This window comes from Tetrahymena thermophila (assembly GCF_000189635.1).
Source record: "Tetrahymena thermophila SB210 genomic scaffold scf_8254777, whole genome shotgun sequence".
NCBI classification, from domain to species: Eukaryota; Ciliophora; class Oligohymenophorea; order Hymenostomatida; family Tetrahymenidae; genus Tetrahymena; species Tetrahymena thermophila.
The window spans coordinates 581,623-602,518 of NW_002476535.1; the positions used below are offsets into that span (position 1 = coordinate 581,623).

Genomic DNA, 20,896 nt, shown 5'->3' on the forward strand with positions numbered 1-20,896 from the left:
TTATATAATATTATTTAAAAGATATTTTAATTATTTATTTTAAATATTATAAAGAAATATCTATCTTGTGTATTTAAATTTTACAAAGAGTTTTAAATCAGATAAAATTAAAAAAATCAGAAAAATTATTACACTTTTTTATCTTATTATTCTGAAACATTGATATATTATCATGGTTTTAAAAATTAATTATGGAAATTATTAAATTTTTATTAATGCTATCTGTAAGTTTTTAATAAAATTACACATAGATATTGCACATCATAAAAATATAATCCAAACATTTAAAATATTGACATTAAATTTGGATTTTATTTTTATAAACACACGAATTAAATTATTATCAAACAAAATATATGTTAGAATACTTCTATAAAAATAATAACAAAAGATATTACGTAATTTCAACAATACTAGAAATGTAGAGGGATTTAAACATATCAAAAATTTTATAATGACTTAAAAATAATAGCTTTGTGGATTCTTCTAATCTTCTTAATTCTGGACTAGAGAGATATTTAGTCATTCTTTGGCATATTTATATAAATAGACTTAATTAATTAGTATCATTTACCTCATTATTCATAATATTAATGTATATTATTAGATTTAGCAGGTGATATCATTTAAAGACATATTTGATCAGAACTGTCTTTTATTAAATATCTGTCAATCCTTCGTAAGATTTCTCAACTAAAATTTATAAAAATTATATAAAAAAAATAAATAAATTAAAAAATAGTAAAACAATATTATTATTTTTCATTCATTCTTTAATTCAGCATAAATAAAGACAATTAATTTACTATGGAGCTTGTTCTAACCTAAAAGCAAATCAGAAAATCATTTGAAAACATTAAAATGAACCCAAATTTAGAAGAGGAGCGCAAAAAGTGTTCAATTAATGTTTTCGAGCTAGCTAGTTTCCTTCACTCTAACACAGACTCTTTAGACTAATTCTTGCTTATATAAAAGATGTTTGAGGAAGACCCTCTCTTAAAATTCAAACCTGAGGACATTGGAGCTTCTACTGAAAGAACTCATATTTTAATTGCTTAGAGAAATGCATGTATCAGCAAAATTGTAATTTATTGATCTTTGTTTATTTTTTTATGATAACTTTATAAAATTTCTTAGCTTAAAGCTGAAAAAAACATTTGGATTGAAAATTACATTAATTGTATGGTTGATTTGCCAGTTTCAAGTAGTGTTCATAGCAGTGTCTGCATTCCATACTTAAAGCTTCTTGCAAGTGATGAGTAATTAGCAACAATATTACCTAAGGCTGAAGCATTCTAGATATAAATTTGTTACTGTTCTGCTGAATTAGCTCATGGATCAGACTTAAACAGTGTTTAAACAGAAGCTCATTATGATGAATAAACTGATGAATTTATCATCAATACTCCTCATCACGGAGCAACAAAGTGGTGGATAGGCGATTATGGAAAGCTAGCAACACATGGAATTGTGTTCTCTCAATTATTTGTAAACAAAGTAAAACAAGGAGTTGCTGCTTTCCTTATACCTATTAGAAATACTTCCTAATAAGCATAACTTCTACCAGGTAATATTTTTGAATATATTTTTAATAAAAAATACTAAAAGCAAATTAAATTATGTAAAATAATTTGTTATTTACAAGATATTCTTATTAAATCTAATAGCAAACCATTAAAAAAAATTGATTTCCTTATTTTAAAAGAGCAAATTCAAATATTAAAAATATTTAAATTATTAATAATTTAAAAATAAAATATATGAACAATAAACAGTAAATGGTTTTTTATAATTAATTTGCATTAGATTTAATAAATGTGTTTTGTTGTTACGTTACTATTGATACAAAATTGAGAATATTTATTTTTCGATAAATTTTAATATTTTTTAAATATTAAATTTTAGGTATTGTAGTAGGAGATGTTGAAACTAAGCATGCAGGTGCATAAAATGATAACGGTTTCGTTAGATTTAATTAGCTGAGAGTCACTAAAGAAAGTTTACTCTAAAGGTATATTACTCTAAACAAAAAAGGATAGGTTTAACTATAAGGTAACTAACTAATTAATACTAATATTATTCATTATATTTGCTTTGAGATAATGTATTCAAATTAATTATTTTTAAAGAAAACAAAAAGATTTTGCTTTCCAACATGATATAGAAAAGAATAGGACATGTATTAGAATTAGGTCTACTATTGGCTCAAGCTTCTACTATTGCAGTTAGATTTAGTTTAGTTTAAGATAGATATTATAACGACTAATTTGGAACAAAGTATATCAAGAATTTAGATTATTAGGTTATTTAATAGAAAGTTCTTCCTTAGCTTTCTCAATCTTATTTAATTCTTTTGACTTGGTTTGAAATGAAAAATCTCTCATAAAGAAATATTGAATTATGCTAAAAAGGAGACTTTTCTATTTCCAGTGAAGTAAAAGCTATTTCAAATGGCTTAAAGGCTCTTACATCTAGATTGTCCTATATTGGTGTAGAAAATTTAAGATAGGCATGTGGTAACGTTGGACTTTCCTAATACTCAGGATTCAATCAAATTTTATCTAAGATTTCATCTTTCCCTCTTTATGAGGCTGATTCCGTCAGCTTATAAGAATATACAGCCAAGTAAATTTTTTTAAAAAATTATAAGTGTAAAATTTAAATTCAAATTAATTAGGTTCCTTTAAAAGAAATTGAAAGATAAAAACGACGAATCTCCCTTTACTAAATTTTTAAATCATTAAAGAGTTTAATCTAAGTGCAATTTACTGAGTGAGCATGAATATGAAGATCTTACAAATCTTTTGTTTATTTTGGAGCAAAGAGCTCAATTTTTGGCTTTAACCCTTTAGAAAAAGATTGAATAATAAGAAATTGCCAACAAAACAAAATAAACCAGTCTTGAATCAACTGAAAGCTTGACAGCTGAATTGTCTGATGCTTTCACAGATACAGTCTTATTAAGATCATTCAAGAAAAGAATTACCAAGATAAACTAAGGCTAATTCGATATAATTGAATCATTCAAGTCTATGGGTATCATTTATGCCTTAGGAAGAATAATAAATACCGTTTCTGATTATATTTAATATGAATACATCTCTGTTAAATAGCTCAAATTAATTAATTAAGTGTATAAGAAGCACTTACTAAAGCTAAGAGCTAATGCAATTGGTTTAGTAGACTCATTCTCTCTTTCAGATAACTCTATTAAATCAGCTATCGGAGTTTTTTCAGGATAAGCCTATGAAACACTTAACGATTGGGTTTAAAATAAGAATCCTAATAACTCAGAAGATGAAAAGAGAATAGTTAATAGTGCTATTGTGCAAGCAAGATCTTAATTAATTTAATAATAACCAAAGTTTTGAACAAAATAAACTTGATATTTCCTTCTATATTAATAAATAATATAAATTTAATTAGTTTCTGTATATTTATTTGCTTTAAGTTAAAAATTTTAATTTTAATTTAAAAAAAATTACATTTTGTAAAAAAATTAATTATGAAGATTATTTTAGTTTATAATAAAATAATTTTATTCAAAAAAATTTATTTAATTAAATAATAATTTTTCCAAAAAAATTTATTTAATTAAATAATAATTTTTCTTTTTGTGAATAATAAAATTTTGATAAAAGAGACATTCATAGTAATATAAACATACAATATTTTTAAATTATTAAATAATTTAACAGTAAATTTCATTTATATTTAGATAAAATATTCGTTAATAATTGATTTTACTAGATTCAATTAATTATTTAAAATTATAAAAAACTAAACGATTGATAATTTGAATTTGCTTTCTTTATTTATTTAATTTATCAAAAAAGATAGATAGATAGATAGATTAAAAGATTAATAACAAGCAAACATATAAAAAATAAAAAGCGATCACATTATTTAAGATAAATCTGATAATAATTATTATTTATTAAAATCTCAATAAAATAATTGATATAGGTTACTTGAACAAATAGCATATTAAAATACTAAATAGATAGATAGACTAATATGAGAAATAATAACTCAAGAAGTTCATTTGGTATGAATGATTACTATGATAGCAGTAATATAAATCATAATACCAATGTTCAAAAAACACCCCCAAAAAGTTTAGTTAATCTTAGAGGAGGCAATGTCAAACTAAATCCTGCACAAACAAGTTAATCAAGCGGAGCTCTGAAGCCTCCTAAAATGATTGTTGAGAGTGACAAAGAAAATTACTAAAGATATGGCCCTCCTCTTTCTCCTAATCGTGCTAAGTTTGATGTAGATTAATTTTCTTAGCTTAATTCAAATTTTTTAGACTTGAATAGTATGAATCTTGAATAAATAAATGATGAGTTAGATAATAATAGTAAAAATTTAATTTATTTATTTATTATGAGTGGTTTTATAGTTAATCATTTATTTTTAAATAGTGAATAGCATGATAATTTTAATGAATAGAAGAAAATCGTTAATATAAGTGAAAAGAAAGAGAATGCTTTTAGAGTTTGATGAAAAGAAAGAATTTATGAAAAGAATGAATGTACCTCAACTTCATTAGGAATTAGTTAATTTAAATAGCGAAACTGATAATTAATATCTTTAAAATCTATTAAATAATACCAATACTGCTCCTAAAATGCAAAGGATCATCTAAAATATTGCTAATGACATTAATCCTGAAGCTTAGGACCGTAAAAAGCTAGAGCTATCAAGAAGCTCTGATTTTTGGAATACCAATAAGTCTTTTGAAAATGAAATTGATTCTCTTCTCACTAAGCTGAGATTTTTCGATTCAGAGGTAATGAATAAATGAAATATGATTAAATATTACAAAATTTTAACTTATTTGAAATTCATTTTTTACAAGCAAATAATATGATTAGTTTATTGCATGATATATTAAAAAATAGATTTATAAAATTGAAATTATTTATAGTGTTTCTTTCAATAATGTTTTCATTTTAATTTAATAAATTAGTTGGAAAAGAGCAACATAGAAATTCAAGAAGTTTGCAAAAAATTAGATACAATTGAAGATAATATCAGAGATTTATTACTGCAGAAATCAGAAGATCATGTTAAGAGGGCAGAACCTTTGTTTTAGCATAAATAAAATCAGCATAATTTACTAAAGTAGCTTTTAGTGTAAAGAAACAAAATAAAAGATGAAAAAATTTAAGTTATTTATGCAATAATTAAATTGTTAAGCGAACTTAAAGCTTTGAGGTATAGATTTTATTTTTCTCATTAATATCAGTAAACTAAATTATTTTTAAAGATCTGAAAGATTAGGAGATCTAAATGGAGTATTTGGTATAGAAGATGTTGATGACTCATCTACAAAAATAAACTATTACATTGATTTTGTTGATTAGCTAGAAAATGTAATTTTTTATATTTAAAAATACCTTTTTAATTTTTAAACTTAAATAAATAGCTTGCTAAGATTAAAGAAGCTATGGTAGATCTAGAAAATGTAGAAGACGAACTAATTAAAGATATTGATACTTGCTCAAGAGAAGTAAACAAGCATATTTTGTATTTTTTTAATAAAACTCTAAAAATTATATTAAAAATTTTAAACAATTAAAAATAAAAACTAAAAAATTATATTTAGTTATTTATTTAAAAGTTAATATTATATATTGATATTTATTTTTTCTATTTTTCTAAATAGTCAGAAGCAATGTTCTCTGAATTTGTAAAAAAATCAAGCGATGAAGCTAAATTTTTTGCAGATTTTGGTGATAACTTAGCTAAAAGAATAGGGATGAATGCTGCCATTGAATACTTTTTGGCTTATTCTAATTTGACAGGAATCGACAATTTAGACATAAAAGATATACTCAAAAAATTCAAAGATAATATTGTATTTTTAAAACCATTAATTGAAGAAGATTAAGCAATTAGATAAGGACTTAAAAAAACTAGTGATACTATTGATACTTTTGCTAACATTTTAAGGTATAAATAAACTTCTTTAAATTATTAAATAAAAGTTAATTTGACGATTTCTGATAAATTTTGTTAAATTAAAAGAGCCATCGAAAATGAAAAAGAAAGAAGGAAAGAATTATTGAGGATGCTAGAAAACTGCCAAAAATTAAAAGATGAAGAGGAACAGTAATAAAAATTTTAGCTATTCCATTTAAAAGCTCCTTTAAAAAGCTTTATCCAAAATCATATTTTTTTGAAAATATTTTTATAAAAAAATACTAAGTAAAAATGAGCTAATAAGAGAAATCGAGCTAGAGATCACTAAAAAGAAGCAATAAAAGAGTCACCTCGAGGAGGATTTAGAAAATATATTAGGTGATGCAGATTTAGAATAATATAAGAAGCTAGGCAATTTACTAAAGTAACACGAGCACGGACTTCAATAGCTATACAATTCTCAAAATAATATAATTGGAGAGACAAACACTATACAAAAAGAAGTAAATTTTTTTATTTTTTAGTTTAATCAATCGAAATTGCGAAATTTGTTTTCTTTTAAAATGCAAATCAACAAATTTTTTAATTTTTGGAGAAAATCAGCATATATTTTTTTTTACCTTCTCTACAAATTAATTAACTTTTAATATAGTTTTTGAGGTAAATGGATCAAATAAAGAACGACTATGATGATATTATAAAGGAAATTCTACCAAATAACATAATGAGCACTCTAGATTTCAAAAACGGAAAGGATATTAGATAGGTCAAAAACTATTTAAAGAAAACTTTTAAAAGACTAGGAATAACTTTTGAAGATCAAAGCGTTTGATTATTTTGAAATTCCTCCTTTGTTGTTCTTGTCGATATTTAGTTTTAATTAATAGAAAATACTTATACATATATTACAAAATTTTAATTCATTCTATACTGATAAAATCTTATTCAATTAATAAAGCAACTTAAAACTATTTTTCTAATAAAAATGGTAGAGAGTATTCTATTTATTAATTCTTGTTAGTTTATAATTCTTTTATCTGTAAAATAATGAACAAATAATAGTGTTTGGCAAAATTGTTAGAATAAAATTATTTAATTTTTGTGAAAATAAATAAATTTTGTTTGAAATAACTTCTAGGTACTTTAATTAAATTGGTGCATGAGATTTAAAGCTTTTTATTTGTTATTAAATTTTTTATTTTGAATTTTATTATTTTTTGAATTATTTCGAATTTATTTTGGCAAAAAATTAAATTTTATTTTTCTAAAAAAGTTGATCAAATTAGAAAAAGAGAAGAAAGAATAAATTCGCAAATTTATGCTTTATTGAAATACCATTTTACATTTAAAGCATAAAGTTTTTTTTTATAAATTATTTATATTAGCAACAAAAATAAATATTTTTGAAATTTCTCTTCTTTTTTATTTATTGTCCATAATTTTTTAGAAAAATTGAGGAAATTGTTGAAAATGGTAAAAAAGAGAGTTTATTGATCTATAAAATAAAATACATATCATAAACAAAATTCAGATTAATTAAGTGGTGAATAGAAAAAGCTAATGCAAATTAATTAGTTGATGAAAATAAAATTAAAGTTAATTTGTGAAATTAAAATATGGAATGCATAAAATAAATGAATAGTTAAATAAAAAAAGAATTAGATTTAATGCAATAATTAATTTTAAAATGATCATTTATGTGGTTGCTTTTAGAGAGAATAATAGTGATGCCATATAAAATTAAATTTACAACACAAAACATACTCTTATACTAAAATATAGAGATAATTGTTGCGCTTAATATTCATCCTTTCTTTTCATAATCAACAGGATTTAATTTTGTTAATATGTTTGTTTTCTTTTGTTATGTTTATTTATGCGAACAAAGCAAATTAAAATCACACACAAAAATCTAGTAAATAATAAAACAAATAAATTATTCATTTATTTATTTTGCAGCAATATAAATCAATAAAGAAAAAATAGAGATTAATAAATTGCAAATAATCATAAAAATTCTTAATAAAACTGAGCCAAAAACAAATAGTAAAACAAATGAGAACTTCTACTTGTGAAAACACTGAACCTCAAGGAACTTAGACAGGTCTTTATCAATCACAATAGCAGCTAAGCGAAGTGTTTGCTTAGAATTTAGCTTTACCAGTCCTCTAGTAACTTTAATTAGCTTATGATAGCACCTCTTAACAGAGTTACTCATCTTAGTTTTAAGCTTCTACCGAAAATTATCTTAATTAATTTAATCTACTTCTTCTATCCAACTAAATCTCTCCTTTTTAAAATGACTTAATAATTAACTAGCTACAATAGCAGACTCTCTCTAATTTAAACTCATCAAACACTTAAAATAGAGAAACCTAAAGTGTTTAAAAATGCTAGCTGATTTAAAAACAAGAAAAAACAAAAGATGTTGATGACTCTTTTTTAAGTAATTATGTAGAATAATAAGTCAAAAATTCTTTTTCACATAAACAAGATAATACTCAATTTTTTGCAAATAGCGATTAAAATGACACTTCTGTTGAGTAAAGTGAGTCGAATAAAGAAGTTGATCGCTTCACCTTAGACACAGGAAAGAAAGATAATACTTATTAAAACCTTAAAATCAATAATAATGACTCTTTTGTCAATTAAAAATAATAAGAAGAAGGGAATTAAGTAACCCGTCAACAATTACTTATAGGTTTGATGGGCTTAGAGTAGCAACTAAAAAAACTTTAGTAATAATCCTAGTAAAGAAATTCTGCTAATTGTGGTAGCTCTACTGCTTCCAATTAGCGCTACGAGGACGAAGAGAATCTGTCTCCTGTTTTTAATAAAGACAAAAATAAATTTTCCTTATTTGATGCTGACCCAACCCCTGTTAATCGCAAAAGATCTGGCAGAATAGATACTAAGCTACCATTGACTCAATTATGTAGATAGCAATCTACTAATAATACCTAATCAGGTATCTGCTCAAGTTCTGACGTTTTGACTCCTTGTAAAAATGTTAATATTGTAAATTAAGGAGGTAGTATATTTGATAGCAGTGCAAATACAAAGATTATAAAGAATAATTTGTCTTCCTTTGGTAATAGCATGAGCTTATACAATTACTAAAGTCAGTTCACAGACATTAATGAGTTTTGTTTAGAAGACGATGAAGATAATCCTAAGATTGAAACATCAACTATGAGTGAAGCCAAGTCCAGAGATTTCAACAAAATAAAAGAAATAGTTTATTTTATAGTTGATAATTTAGATAAAAATTAAGAAGAGCTTGCAGCAAAAAGAAGTTTTATACAATAAGATGAACATTTCTCAGACAACAAATCTGCATATTTGATCATATTTGATTAACTAGTAAAAAAATTTAAGCACCTTAAAAAAACAAAAGAAGAAAAAACAAAATTCTGTATGAGAAAGGCATTTAGATATCTCTTTGCCTAACTCAAAACAAATTGCAACTCTAAGATGAACCTTAAAGAAGCCAATGAAATTTGCATGAAGCACTATTTCTCTTAGCATGTTAATGATTCTCAATTTGTACTTCCCTTCAGGTAAATAAATAAAATTAAAAATTCTATTTAACTAAATGAGTTTTTAATACAAAAAGAAATATATTTCACTTAAAATTAGTTTTAAAAATTAAATTAATTTAGAATTTGAGTTCATTGAAATTTACAAATAAATTATAAGATTAAATTTATATTTTCAATAAGATTGATTAAAATTAATAATAAATCAATCTCTAATAAGAATATTTATATTTTCTACATTCATTTTTAATCAATCAAGATAGATGATAAGAAAATTTAATAAATAAAATATATTTAGTTGAAATTTTATTTCAACAATGAATAATAAAACATAAATGTATTAATTTTTAATTATTATAAATTAGACGCAATTCTTCAATTAAGACTATGAATGCTGCTTTCTTAAAAAAAGTCTTTTCTTCTACAAAGTTTGTTTAAGATTATAGAAATTTTTTGAGTAAGTTTTATTAATTATTATGAAATTTATCATGTAATTAATATAAATTAAAATAGATTATTTTGACAGACTTGCCTTAGATGATAATTCTAAAAAGGTAGATTAGCTGGCTTACTACATACTTCCTATGCTTGAAGATAATAAATTTGATGTAAAATTTAAATAAATTTTTTCAAACTAAAATGAAAATATTTTTTTAATAAAGAAAATAGATGGCCTTAGAAGACTACCTTGGACAATGAATCTTCTTGACTCAACCAGAAACTTAGCATTTCAATTATTAGAATTTGAAGAAAACTCTGGAACAAACAACTGCTCAGTTTTTTCATAGAATTAATAGAATGAATTCATAATCGAAAATACATAATCATTGAACAATAATCCAGTATTTTTAAATAACATATGCTGCTAAAATGAAGATTATTTATCCAATGTTGATACTCTTTCAATTTAAACACAGAATAGAAAGGTAAATACAAAGCATAAATAAATATATTTAATTTTTGATTAATTTTTATATTAAGAAATTTTAATGATTTTTAATCAAATAAAATTTATCAATAAATAATAAATTTAAATAATTTCTATAATTAACAAAATAGATAAGTGAGTCTTGCATCAACATGGAACTTTTATCTAGAAAATAAAGCATGTGCTCCAGCGACTCATAGCAAAACAGTTTGAATAATAATGATATAGAGTTCAAATAAGATGGCTGCTTTTCAGATCAACACATGGTTTACCTCAAATAGATAAATACAGCTCTTCAACAATTTTAATAGAATTGGAAAATATAGTAGAACCTTATGTAAAAATAAATGAACAAATAAATTAAAAGAGAAGTTATCATTTTAAGTCCTCCTTTGTATGACTTAAATGAAAATCCATATAAAAAGTAATAAATAAGTTATACAAACTGACAACTATTGAATAAATTCCAAACACTTATGCAACTCATCAAAAACGTTTTTAATAGCTAATATTGAAGCTCCAAATACTAAATTATAATTTATTAACAAAATAGTAACAACTCTTCAAATTCTATTAATATTTAGGATTACTATATTTAAAAAAAATCTTCTAATATCGAAATACTTACTTACTACTTCAATCTTCTAATCAATTTTCATAGTAAAAATCTGTGATACTTTTATATACTTTATATAATAACAAATACTATTTATTACTGTTAATTTAAAGATATTTTCATGTTGAGAATTGTCATAATCAAATAATGCTATTTATTTTCAAATTATATTATTTATTTTGAAACATTCATTTTTAATTTGAGATCTATTGTTTAACATGATATTAAGTTTTTATAAAAAAGATTATAAATTAAATTTAAAATACAAAAAAGGACTTCAGGTATATTTTATTTATTTGTTTCTTGGTCAAATTATATAATAATTTTTATTTTAAAACAAAGACATAGTTTTTAACAATGGAGAATCTGTTCATAAATATCACAAGAGAGTTATTTTAAAAGAATACTTTTAATTAAATATAATAAAATTAGTTGATTCATTTTTCTATGTTATAGATTATTAGATTCTAAAAGAAATAAGTATATAGAAGAGAGCTGTTGAATATTATGGATTTTAATAAAATTATTAGTGGCTTTTTAAGTTTCTTTCAATTTGCTTAGTTTAAAGAATTTAAAAATTAATCAATTTAAAATATTAAAAATTAAACTTTTAGATTCCTTCAATAATTAATTTAGTGAAAATAATATGTCAGCAAAAGAAATTTAAAATAGTGTTTTATAATGTCCAGTTGAAAAATGTGGGAGGAAATTTGAAGATAAAGAAAAAATGATGACACATATATAAAGAAGGCATCCTGAGCTAGAAGCTGCAAAGAAAGAAATCACACATGAACAAGAATAGAATTCTAATTAAGTGTAAAATATAAATCCTATGAGAAAAAGAAGTTTAAGCAAAGATATTTAAAGCTAAGTTTAATAGCAGCAATAAGTATTAATTAAAAAAGAAAATAATGTTTCATAATCTAAAGATAGGAATGAGTCATTATCTTTGTAATCTTCGAATACTCCCCAAATTCCAATTGAAAGAGCTTAAAGTAAAGATGTTTTATTATCTAAAATGTAATAAAGGCCTCCAACACCAAAATAAGGTTTGTAAATTAACAAATCTATATCTACTTAATCCGAAAGTTTGAGAAAATCATAAGACCTTTTTAGAAAAACTTAAGAAAATAACTAATTAATAGAAAAAACTGCTTTATCTTCATCTAAAGAACCTGCTTCAAGAACTTTATCAGCTTCTTCTAGTTCAAAATAAATTTAATAACCTATTGCATTTAAGCAATCAAAGTTGAAAACCAGTGGTTCTAACACCAAAAATGAGTCTTCACCAGTAAACAATAAAGATAAGTAAGGGGTATAAAATGAAAGTAAATAAAAATAGCAATCGAATGTAGATTAAGAATTAATTAAATCAATTTTAATGACTATTAGTAGGGCAGAAAATAAAGAATAATCTAAAAATTTAATTACTGAGTCTTCTTTACCAAAAGAGGAAGTCTAATCCGAAGATGAAGAAGTTGATAAATAATCATAGTAAAGTAGCTCTAAAGCTGCAAGCAGACCTTCAACAGCTAATAACTAAGCAAATTAAAGCGAGTTATCTAAAAAAAGCTAGCAGAGTGACTCAAATCTGATAAATAATAGTGGAAGTTAATTGAGTCTGAATGATGTTAAAAAATAAAGATAAGTTACAATTTAAGAAATCCTTAACTGCAAAAAGAAAATAAGCTGTGAATATTTGCTTGAGCATTCGCCAAATTAAACAAATGATATAGCCTTTATTGAAACCCTTGTTTTAAAAGAAGAGGACCTTATTGTATTTGAAGATGGTTTGACAGATGCAAAATTTGATTTGATGGTTAGTCTTCAGTATCTTTCTCTTTCCCATAATCAATTAATAAATATCGTTTCTTTAAGTAAATTTTCTGCTTCTCTGCTTGAGTTAAACATTAACTTTAACTAGATTTAAGATATAAATCCTCTTTATGAATGTTTCTAATTATAAAAATTATGGGCAAGCCATAATTTAATATCGAGTATTACTTGCCTTAAATAGTTAAAAAACCTATAAATCTTATCATTATATAATAATTAAATTACTTCATTCTCTGATACTTTGAGAGAATTACATAATTTAGAAGAGCTGGATTTAGCTGATAATCCTTGCAGTAAAGATTAATTCTATAAATAAGAAGTTTTGAGCTCGATAAAATCAAACAAATTTTCTAAATTGGATTCTGCAGCTATAACAAGCTAAGAAATATAGGCTTCAAAAACATATTCTAACAATAAAAATAATAATAACTAAAAAAATAATACATAAGTTAGACCAGGTTCAGCTCCTTTGAAGGTGAATCCTAGAACAGGTCTATCAGCTTCTATGATAGTAAATAATCAGATAAAAGAAAAACATTAAATTTAGTAATAAGAGTCTCTAAAAGAAAAGCTAAGAGAAAACAATCACAAAGACAAAGAAAAAATCACCATAAGCAATGAAGAATATTAAAAGACTTAAAAAATAAAAGAATTAGAAAAGCAATTAAGTGAAATATAGAATAGATCAATAGAATTAAGAGATTAAATTAGATAAACAAAAAAGATAAATAAGTCAATTGTTAATGAGATAGAAGAAAAGGAGAAAGAAAATATCCTTTTAAGAGAATAAAGTGGTTAAATTGAACAAATAAAATAAACTAACAAAACACTTCTTAGAAAAATTAGTGCATATGAATCTACAATTATTTTACATTCAGAAACCCCAGAAGAGCTCAAAAAGTATTTGTAAACACTTTCAAGCCAAGTAAAAGAGTTAGAAGAAAAAAATCAGCAGCTTAATCAAGACAATTAGTAATTAGAGGAAGAATTTATGAATTAAGAAGAGTTAGATGACCAAGAGGATGATTCATATGATAGCGATTATAATCCAGAAAAAATAAATGAGCTACTAAGAAGATCTACAGCAGCATTTTCACAAATAAAATAAGATCTAAAAATGCTAAATTAAATTAAAAAATGAGTTATTTAATAAATATATTTCAGAAAAAATTTTAATTTATTTTATAAAATAATTAATTAATTAACAAGATTAGCACACAAATATAATTAATTATTTTTTAATCAATATTTGCAAAATAAAAAGCTTAATAACTTTCAACAAAAAAATTAACATATTTTCACATTTTAAATCTTTTTACCTTACATTTAATATATAAAATTAATTATTTAAATTATTTAAAATAATTTCAAATTCATCAAGTTTTATTTATTTTTTATATTTTCAAACAAATTAATTAAAATTTTTGATTGAAATTTATTAAAATTTTTAATAAAAAAATAAATAATTGTTTAATTTTACCAATAAATTTAGAAATTGAGGTAAATCTCAAGAGAAAAAATACAAATAAAAGCAAGAAAACTTTTAAAATGCTATTTCATACAATTATAAATATAGTTATTATATATATGTAACAAGTAAAATAAATATTATAAACATCAATCAATTTAATTCAAATCAAATCATTTCCTCATTTTATAAGTCAAATGATTATTCTTTTTAATTATTATCTCCAAGATTTTCTCTTCCTTAGTTTATGTAGTGTAGTCTTTAATTTTCAGTTGATAGTAAAACAATCTATTTATTTATTTGTAAAATTAAAAATAAATTTAAATTAAATTATAAATAAAAATTACTTTATTTTCTTATTCTTTAATTAGGCTTTATAAATAATTTGTATTATCATTTGCCTAGTTTAAATCTTATTACAATACATTAATTTGTTGGCAATACTATTGTTATTAGTATTCTATTTTTTAATAAATTTCTTTTAATTCTGATTCTAGTTTTTCACTACAGTTTTTTTCAACTTCCATTTTGTAAGCTGTAAATTCTTCCTAAAATTGACCTTCTCTCTGTTGTAATGTCATATTATCTTCCCATAACTTTTCATTTTGATCTTTAATTTTTTCAAGTTCAGCAGTTATCAAAACTATATTTATCAAACACTCCTGGTACTTAGAGAATAGTTTGTTGAATTCTTTTTACAAAATTTCATATTTTTCATTAAAATCTTTTTTAAAGTCGATTTCAAATTGTTCCTATTATAAAAAATAAATTTGATTAGATTGAAGTTTATTTTGAATATTTATTATTACCATTTCTACTCTTTTTTGCTCTTCGAATTTCTAACTTAACTAAATTTACATTTCTAAAGACTATCTTTGACATTCTTGATAGTCATTCATTAATTTTTAATTTTATAATTGCAAAATTTCAATTTTATGCTACAAGGTAAGTTCTGCTTGTTTCAATTGAGAAATTTAGTTCGACTTTCCTCTGATATTGTTTAATTCTGTTTCTAAATCTCTGATTCTATTTTCTCTATCTTCCACAATACTTAGAAGCTTGTTACTCTCTTATGTAATTATAGTTACCTTGTAAAAAATAATAATTTATTTAGCTATATCTTTAAAATAAAAATGTAAAAATTACTCTCTTTTCGTATTCTTCAACATTACTTTCTAAGTTTCTGGTTTATTCTAAAGCATACTTTAGTTCTTATTATTTTCTATTTATTTCTTGATTGTATTGCTATTATTAAGCTTCTAATTTTTCTTAAATTTATTTTCTTTCAGAATCTACTTTTTGTTACTTTTCTCTCTCTGCAGTTTGCTTATATACTGTAAATTCTTACTCAAATTTAATTTCCATTTCATTTTAGTTTGTTAACAAATCAGATATATCTTGCTACAATTTATTATTTAACTCATTCATTCTTTCAAGTTCAGCAGTTTTAAGTACAACATCAACTAAAGTATTTTAGTATTTATCTTCAAGATCTGTAAATGTATCATTTAATGCTGATAACTACTATTCAAATTATCCCTTCAATCTTCTTTCGAGTTGTTCCTATATAAGTTTAAGAAATAAATATAATTTAAAAATAGATATTAATTAAACTGTAAACATACTAATTCACTTTGTCTTTGGAACTCATGTTATCTGTGAAGTTCTTCTTAATCAATGAAAAATTGGTTTTAAATTTCTTGAATTTATCTATTAAGTTGGTCTATTTAGCTGTTAAGTTTTTCTATATGTTAGACATACTCTTCTATAGCACATTACTATTAAACTTAAATCTACTTTAAACTTTCATTTTCTTTTATCTTCATTTCAAGTTATATAGCTTTTTCTCTTAAGTTATTGATTTCAACTTCTTATTAACTTAATTTTTTATCTTTTTCTTAAATAATAAAAGCAAGTCTATTGTTTTCAGTTGAAAGCATTACAATCTAATTTTTTAAATTTTAATGTTTATTATTGAATAAAATATTTTTTTTACTTTATTTTCAAGTTCTTGAATATTATCCTGCAACTCTTTTCTTTATAATAAGGCAGCATTTAATTCGTTTTGTTAAGTATTATCTGTTTCTCTTAAGTGGTTAATTTCAACTTCTTGTTAACTAATTTTTTTATCTTTTTCTTAAATCATAAAAACGAGTCTGTTATTTTCAGTCGATAGCATTACAATCTAATTTTTAAAATTGAAATATTTTGTAAAAAAAAATTTTTTATTTTTATTCTTTTTACTTTATTTTCAAGTTCTTGTATATTATCCTGCAACTCCTTTCTTTATAATAAGGCAGCATTTAATTCACTTTGTTGTGTATTATCTGTTTCTCTTAAGTGGTTGATTTCGACTTCTAATTAACTCATTTTTTTATCTTTTTCTTATATCATAAAAACGAGTCTGTTATTTTCAGTCGAAAGCATTACAATCTAATTTTTAAAATTGAAATATTTAGAATTTAATAAAATATTTGATTTTTATTCTTTTTACTTTATTTTCAAGTTCATCTTTGTTGTCATGCAACTCTTTTATTTATTCTAAGGCTGCATTTAACTCATTTTAATATCTATTTATTTCATTTTATTGATTATGTAGTTCAGTTTATTATTTATTCAGCTCGTTGTTGTATTATTGCTATTAAAATTCTATTTTTTCATAGATTTCTTTTAATTCAATTTCAAGCTTTTCTCTATTTGCTCTTTCTATTTCAACTTTGTATAAAGTAAATTCTTCCTAGAATTCAATCTTTATTTATTCCTCTTTTTATTAAAGAACACAATTATCTTCCCAGAGTTTTTCATTTTGATCTTTAATTCTCTCAAATTCAGTCGATTGTAACACATAAGCAACTAAACTTTCTTCATACTTCAAAGACATATCTTGAAGTTTATAATTTAACTGCCCATATTATTCTGAAAAGTCTCTTCTCAATTCTCTTTCAAATTATTCCTTATAATTTTATAAATTTTTTAAATTTAATCTTTTTTAATATATTGAAAATAAAATTTTACAAGCTCAATTTATTTTTATCTTTCAAATTATCTTTGCATCTCCTCTTAAAGGACTACCAATTAATTTTTAGAGTCTTATAAATCACTATTCAGCTTTTGTATTTAAATGATGTATGTTTCCATTTTATTTTGCTACAATAGCTCAGTTTGCTTTAATTCTTCTATTTCTTTTGTTTTTGTTTCACAAAGTTGACGAAGTCTATCAGTCTCGGCTGTTATTATTTACAAATTATTCTCTAATTCTCTGTTATTTTAGAATTAATTAGAGATTTAGGTCTCAAACTATTTTCTCTCACTGTTGAATTTGATGGTTAATTCTTAAACCTCTCTGGTAATATGAGATTACCTCATCATCTCATAATGAGATTTCATTTCTGAAACTCTTTATTCTCCTTCTTTTTCTAAAACACGGATTCTCTCATGAAGAGTTTCAATCTCTCTTTATCTGCTGTTGTTAATGCATTATAGATTTTCGATTTCTCTATTCAAGGCTAATTCAGCACTTTAAGACTTGTCTCTTTCCATTTATGCATCATTTATTCTTTCTTATAGTCTCTAAATTTCCATCTGAGCAAATTTTTTTTCATTTTCTAATTCAATAATGCGGTGGTTTTATTTTGTATTTATTAATTCAAAGTTAGCCCTCTCTTAATCCAAGACGTCTTTGTGAGTGTGCTTTGATCTTTTTACAGTTTCTTCATTCTCAGCAACTTAGCCCTCAAGCTGACAAATTACTTAATTTAAACGAGAAATTTCTTAAGTCATTTAACCAATCTTATCTTCATGCTTATTCTTATAATCGTTCATTAAATTTTACTTTTCTATGATTAAAATATTTTTTGATTCATTTAAATGAGTGATTTCAGTGGTTAGTTATACAATTTTTTCTTCGAAGTGTGTTGTCCTTTGCTAAATAAGAGCATTTAATCTCTCTATTTCTACAGTCAGGTTAGTCACTCTTTCTTCATATTGGTTTTACCTTGATTAAAGCATCATGTTTAATCTATCTATTTCAGTACTAAAACCAGCAACTTTTTCTTCTAACTTGCTATTTATTTCATTGAGTCTTTAACTCTCTTCAGCCAGTTTATGTACATCCTAAATGATTGTAAGCTTTTCCTACTCTAAGATATAAACTCTTTCTTCGTATTTTTGAAGTTCTTATGATGAAGCTTCTTATACTTGCTTTTGGTTACTCTAGATAATCATCTAAAGTCTATTAATTTCTTGAGTAAAGATAGCACATTTCTCTTCTAATTTTAAGTTTACTTGGTTTTTTTCATTCTGCATCAATTTTAATCTTTCTATTTCCTGAGTAAACATTGCTGTCTTTTCTTCAAGCTTAGAAATCATAGAGTTTTTTTCGTTAATTATTTATTAAAGTCTTTCTAGCTCAGTTGTTAAAAGAGCAACTCTTTCCTCAAATCTATTTGTTTCATTTTCGTTCTTTTTAGCAGAAAGATCCTAAAGACTATTTATTTGTTATTCTTACTTCAAAATAGTTTCTTTGAATATCTAAATTTCTTAGTCATAGGATCTTTTAATTTCAGATCTTTATTGCTCAATGAATTGATTCATTTAACTCTCTTTATTTTTAATTTCTACTTAAGCCTAATTTTAATTATATAAAAATATATATTTGAATTCAAATAAATTACATTGCAACTGAAATGTTTTATATTTCAAAAATCTAATTTTTTTTCATTGATTTGAATTTAATTTGTTAATTATTTAAACAGTTTGCAAACCAAAAAAAAAAAGCATGATTCAAAATAGTATTATTATAGTAATTGTTTAAAATACTGAAATCATTTTACCTTTTGTAGAGCTTCATACATCTGCTTAGAAGTCTCTCTTTCTTAGTTGAGTTGATTTCTTAGTTCTTTATTAGAAGCCATTAATTCTTCATATTGATGAGCTAGTACTCCTTAATTAGGAGCATTGAATATAATTCCTCTTTAAGAATTTTCTGAAAGGATAGTGCTATTATTGCATGATGTGTGTCTTTAATGATTCAAGGTTCCGCTTTAAAGTAAAGGATTTGCTAAGTTACCAGAAGATTATTGAGTTTATAAAAATGGTACCTTATGCTGAATTGGTTAATTCTAATTTTAATAAATTTAAGAAGAACCAGTATTAAGACTGCTATTAAAGCTTAAAGTACGAGATGTCCTGGTTATAGTAGTTACTGTATTTGTTTAGATATTGTTATTAGCTTATATTTGCTTTTACTCATGCATCTAAGCATTTGAATGAAGATTCGCAATTGAAACTTGGGGCTTTGGAATCATCAACAAGTTTATTGGCTATATAGCATCTGGCTAACATTTTCTAGGCAATTCTTAAGAAGGAATGTTTTTAGATTTTTTATATTGACTTTCAGTCAAATGTCTTATGTTGATCTTTTGGTTTTACTATTTTTATGGGTTCATTTTTTAATGTATAATAGCTATTTAGAATGAATGTATGAATGAGTTAACAATTAAGCGTCCTAACTATTTTAAATTAAATTTTGCTTTGATTTACTTAATTTATTAATATTTATATATATCTACGTTTTGTCTTTGTTTGAAATTAATTTTTGATTTTTATGATATATTCAAGTGTCAAGTAAAGTCGCTCATTTCAATTTTATTAAATTCAAATTTTATGCATCAACCTTTTTTTTTAAAGTTCTGTTTAAACCATAATTGACTGTATTTAGTTAGTCCTTTTCATTTTTTTTTTTCAATGATTGAATTTTGAATTTAAACATTAACTAATAATTAGCCATCTAATAAAAATTGCTTCTTTTTTAAAATCTCTTCAAAAAATTATATTATTTTTATATGAATTAATATTGATAAAAATATTTTATTTGAAGATATTTCAGCTCTAAATACTCAAATAACTTATTTATAGACATTCTGAATTATTTTTTTAAATAATATTTTTTTTTTTGCAAAATAATTTTATTATTAAAAAAAATTATTTAAATTCGTCAATCAAATTAAACTTTTAAAATCAAAATTTTTAAGCTAACCAAATGTACAAGAAAAAACATTTTTTTATTTATTTTATCTATAAATTACTTGTAAAGTATACTTTTTTTACTTTAAAATTTTTGATTAACTTTTTTCTATTAACAAAAACATTGATAAATTTTAAGTATTTTGGTGTCAATTAATAAAGTCTAATTTGATTCTATTACATAATTTTATTTGATTTTTTGAAGATAAATTTAAATAAAGCTAAAGCTGAATGTATTATGAAAAGATTGATAACACTAATTTTAAATGAAATATATTTAAAAATTTTTTAAATTAAGCTAATTTTTAATGAATTTATTACTAAAATAGATCAATAATTAATTTTTGCGTTTTATAAAATTATTAACTAATAATCAAATAATTTTATTTTAATAAAACACTTTATAATTTCTAAAATTGGGTATACTTTTAAAAGTAAAACATTTATTTATAATTTTAATGGTCTAAACAATTTTTTAAGATAGAGTAAAAATAATAACAATTTATCTCTTTTTAGAAGATAAATATTTTAAAATATAAATAAATTTTTTTTAT

The 20,896-nt window shown here is 23.0% G+C and overlaps 5 protein-coding genes across 5 annotated transcripts; 4 read left to right on the top strand and 1 right to left on the bottom strand. All coding sequences in view use genetic code 6, as the record gives it.

The window, feature by feature from the left end:
* The first annotated feature begins 702 nt into the window (after positions 1-702).
* Positions 703-3,434, top strand: TTHERM_00370710 (peroxisomal acyl-CoA oxidase). Its single transcript, XM_001009501.4, has 5 exons — positions 703-1,083; positions 1,138-1,567; positions 1,906-2,052; positions 2,130-2,625; positions 2,678-3,434. Exons 1-5 carry the CDS (start codon positions 808-810, stop codon positions 3,369-3,371), a joined length of 2,043 nt encoding a protein of 680 aa, XP_001009501.4. The 5' UTR covers positions 703-807; the 3' UTR covers positions 3,372-3,434.
* A 583-nt stretch (positions 3,435-4,017) lies between these two features.
* TTHERM_00370700 (hypothetical protein) lies at positions 4,018-6,763 on the top strand (the record flags this gene model as incomplete). Its single annotated transcript, XM_001009500.3, has 9 exons — positions 4,018-4,363; positions 4,428-4,795; positions 4,976-5,223; positions 5,276-5,381; positions 5,435-5,518; positions 5,675-5,961; positions 6,037-6,120; positions 6,218-6,434; positions 6,584-6,763. 9 exons carry the CDS (start codon positions 4,018-4,020, stop codon positions 6,761-6,763), a joined length of 1,920 nt encoding a protein of 639 aa, XP_001009500.2.
* A 1,124-nt stretch (positions 6,764-7,887) lies between these two features.
* TTHERM_00370690 (hypothetical protein) lies at positions 7,888-10,847 on the top strand (the record flags this gene model as incomplete). Its single annotated transcript, XM_001009499.4, has 5 exons — positions 7,888-9,491; positions 9,836-9,927; positions 9,984-10,078; positions 10,133-10,396; positions 10,530-10,847. Exons 1-5 carry the CDS (start codon positions 7,987-7,989, stop codon positions 10,845-10,847), a joined length of 2,274 nt encoding a protein of 757 aa, XP_001009499.4. The 5' UTR covers positions 7,888-7,986.
* Positions 10,848-11,585: 738 nt separating this feature from the next.
* TTHERM_00370680 (hypothetical protein) lies at positions 11,586-13,991 on the top strand (the record flags this gene model as incomplete). Its single annotated transcript, XM_001009498.2, has 1 exon — positions 11,586-13,991. The coding sequence occupies exon 1, from the start codon at positions 11,661-11,663 to the stop codon at positions 13,989-13,991; it is 2,331 nt and encodes a 776-aa protein (XP_001009498.1). The 5' UTR covers positions 11,586-11,660.
* A 495-nt stretch (positions 13,992-14,486) lies between these two features.
* TTHERM_00370670 (hypothetical protein) lies at positions 14,487-19,765 on the bottom strand (the record flags this gene model as incomplete). The annotated part of the gene is made up of 10 exons (XM_001009497.3): positions 14,487-14,606; positions 14,666-15,070; positions 15,128-15,406; positions 15,465-15,881; positions 15,944-16,264; positions 16,315-16,503; positions 16,563-16,751; positions 16,813-17,271; positions 17,334-18,944; positions 19,151-19,765. The coding sequence occupies 10 exons, from the start codon at positions 19,763-19,765 to the stop codon at positions 14,487-14,489; spliced, it is 4,605 nt and encodes a 1,534-aa protein (XP_001009497.2).
* Positions 19,766-20,896: the final 1,131 nt, after the last annotated feature.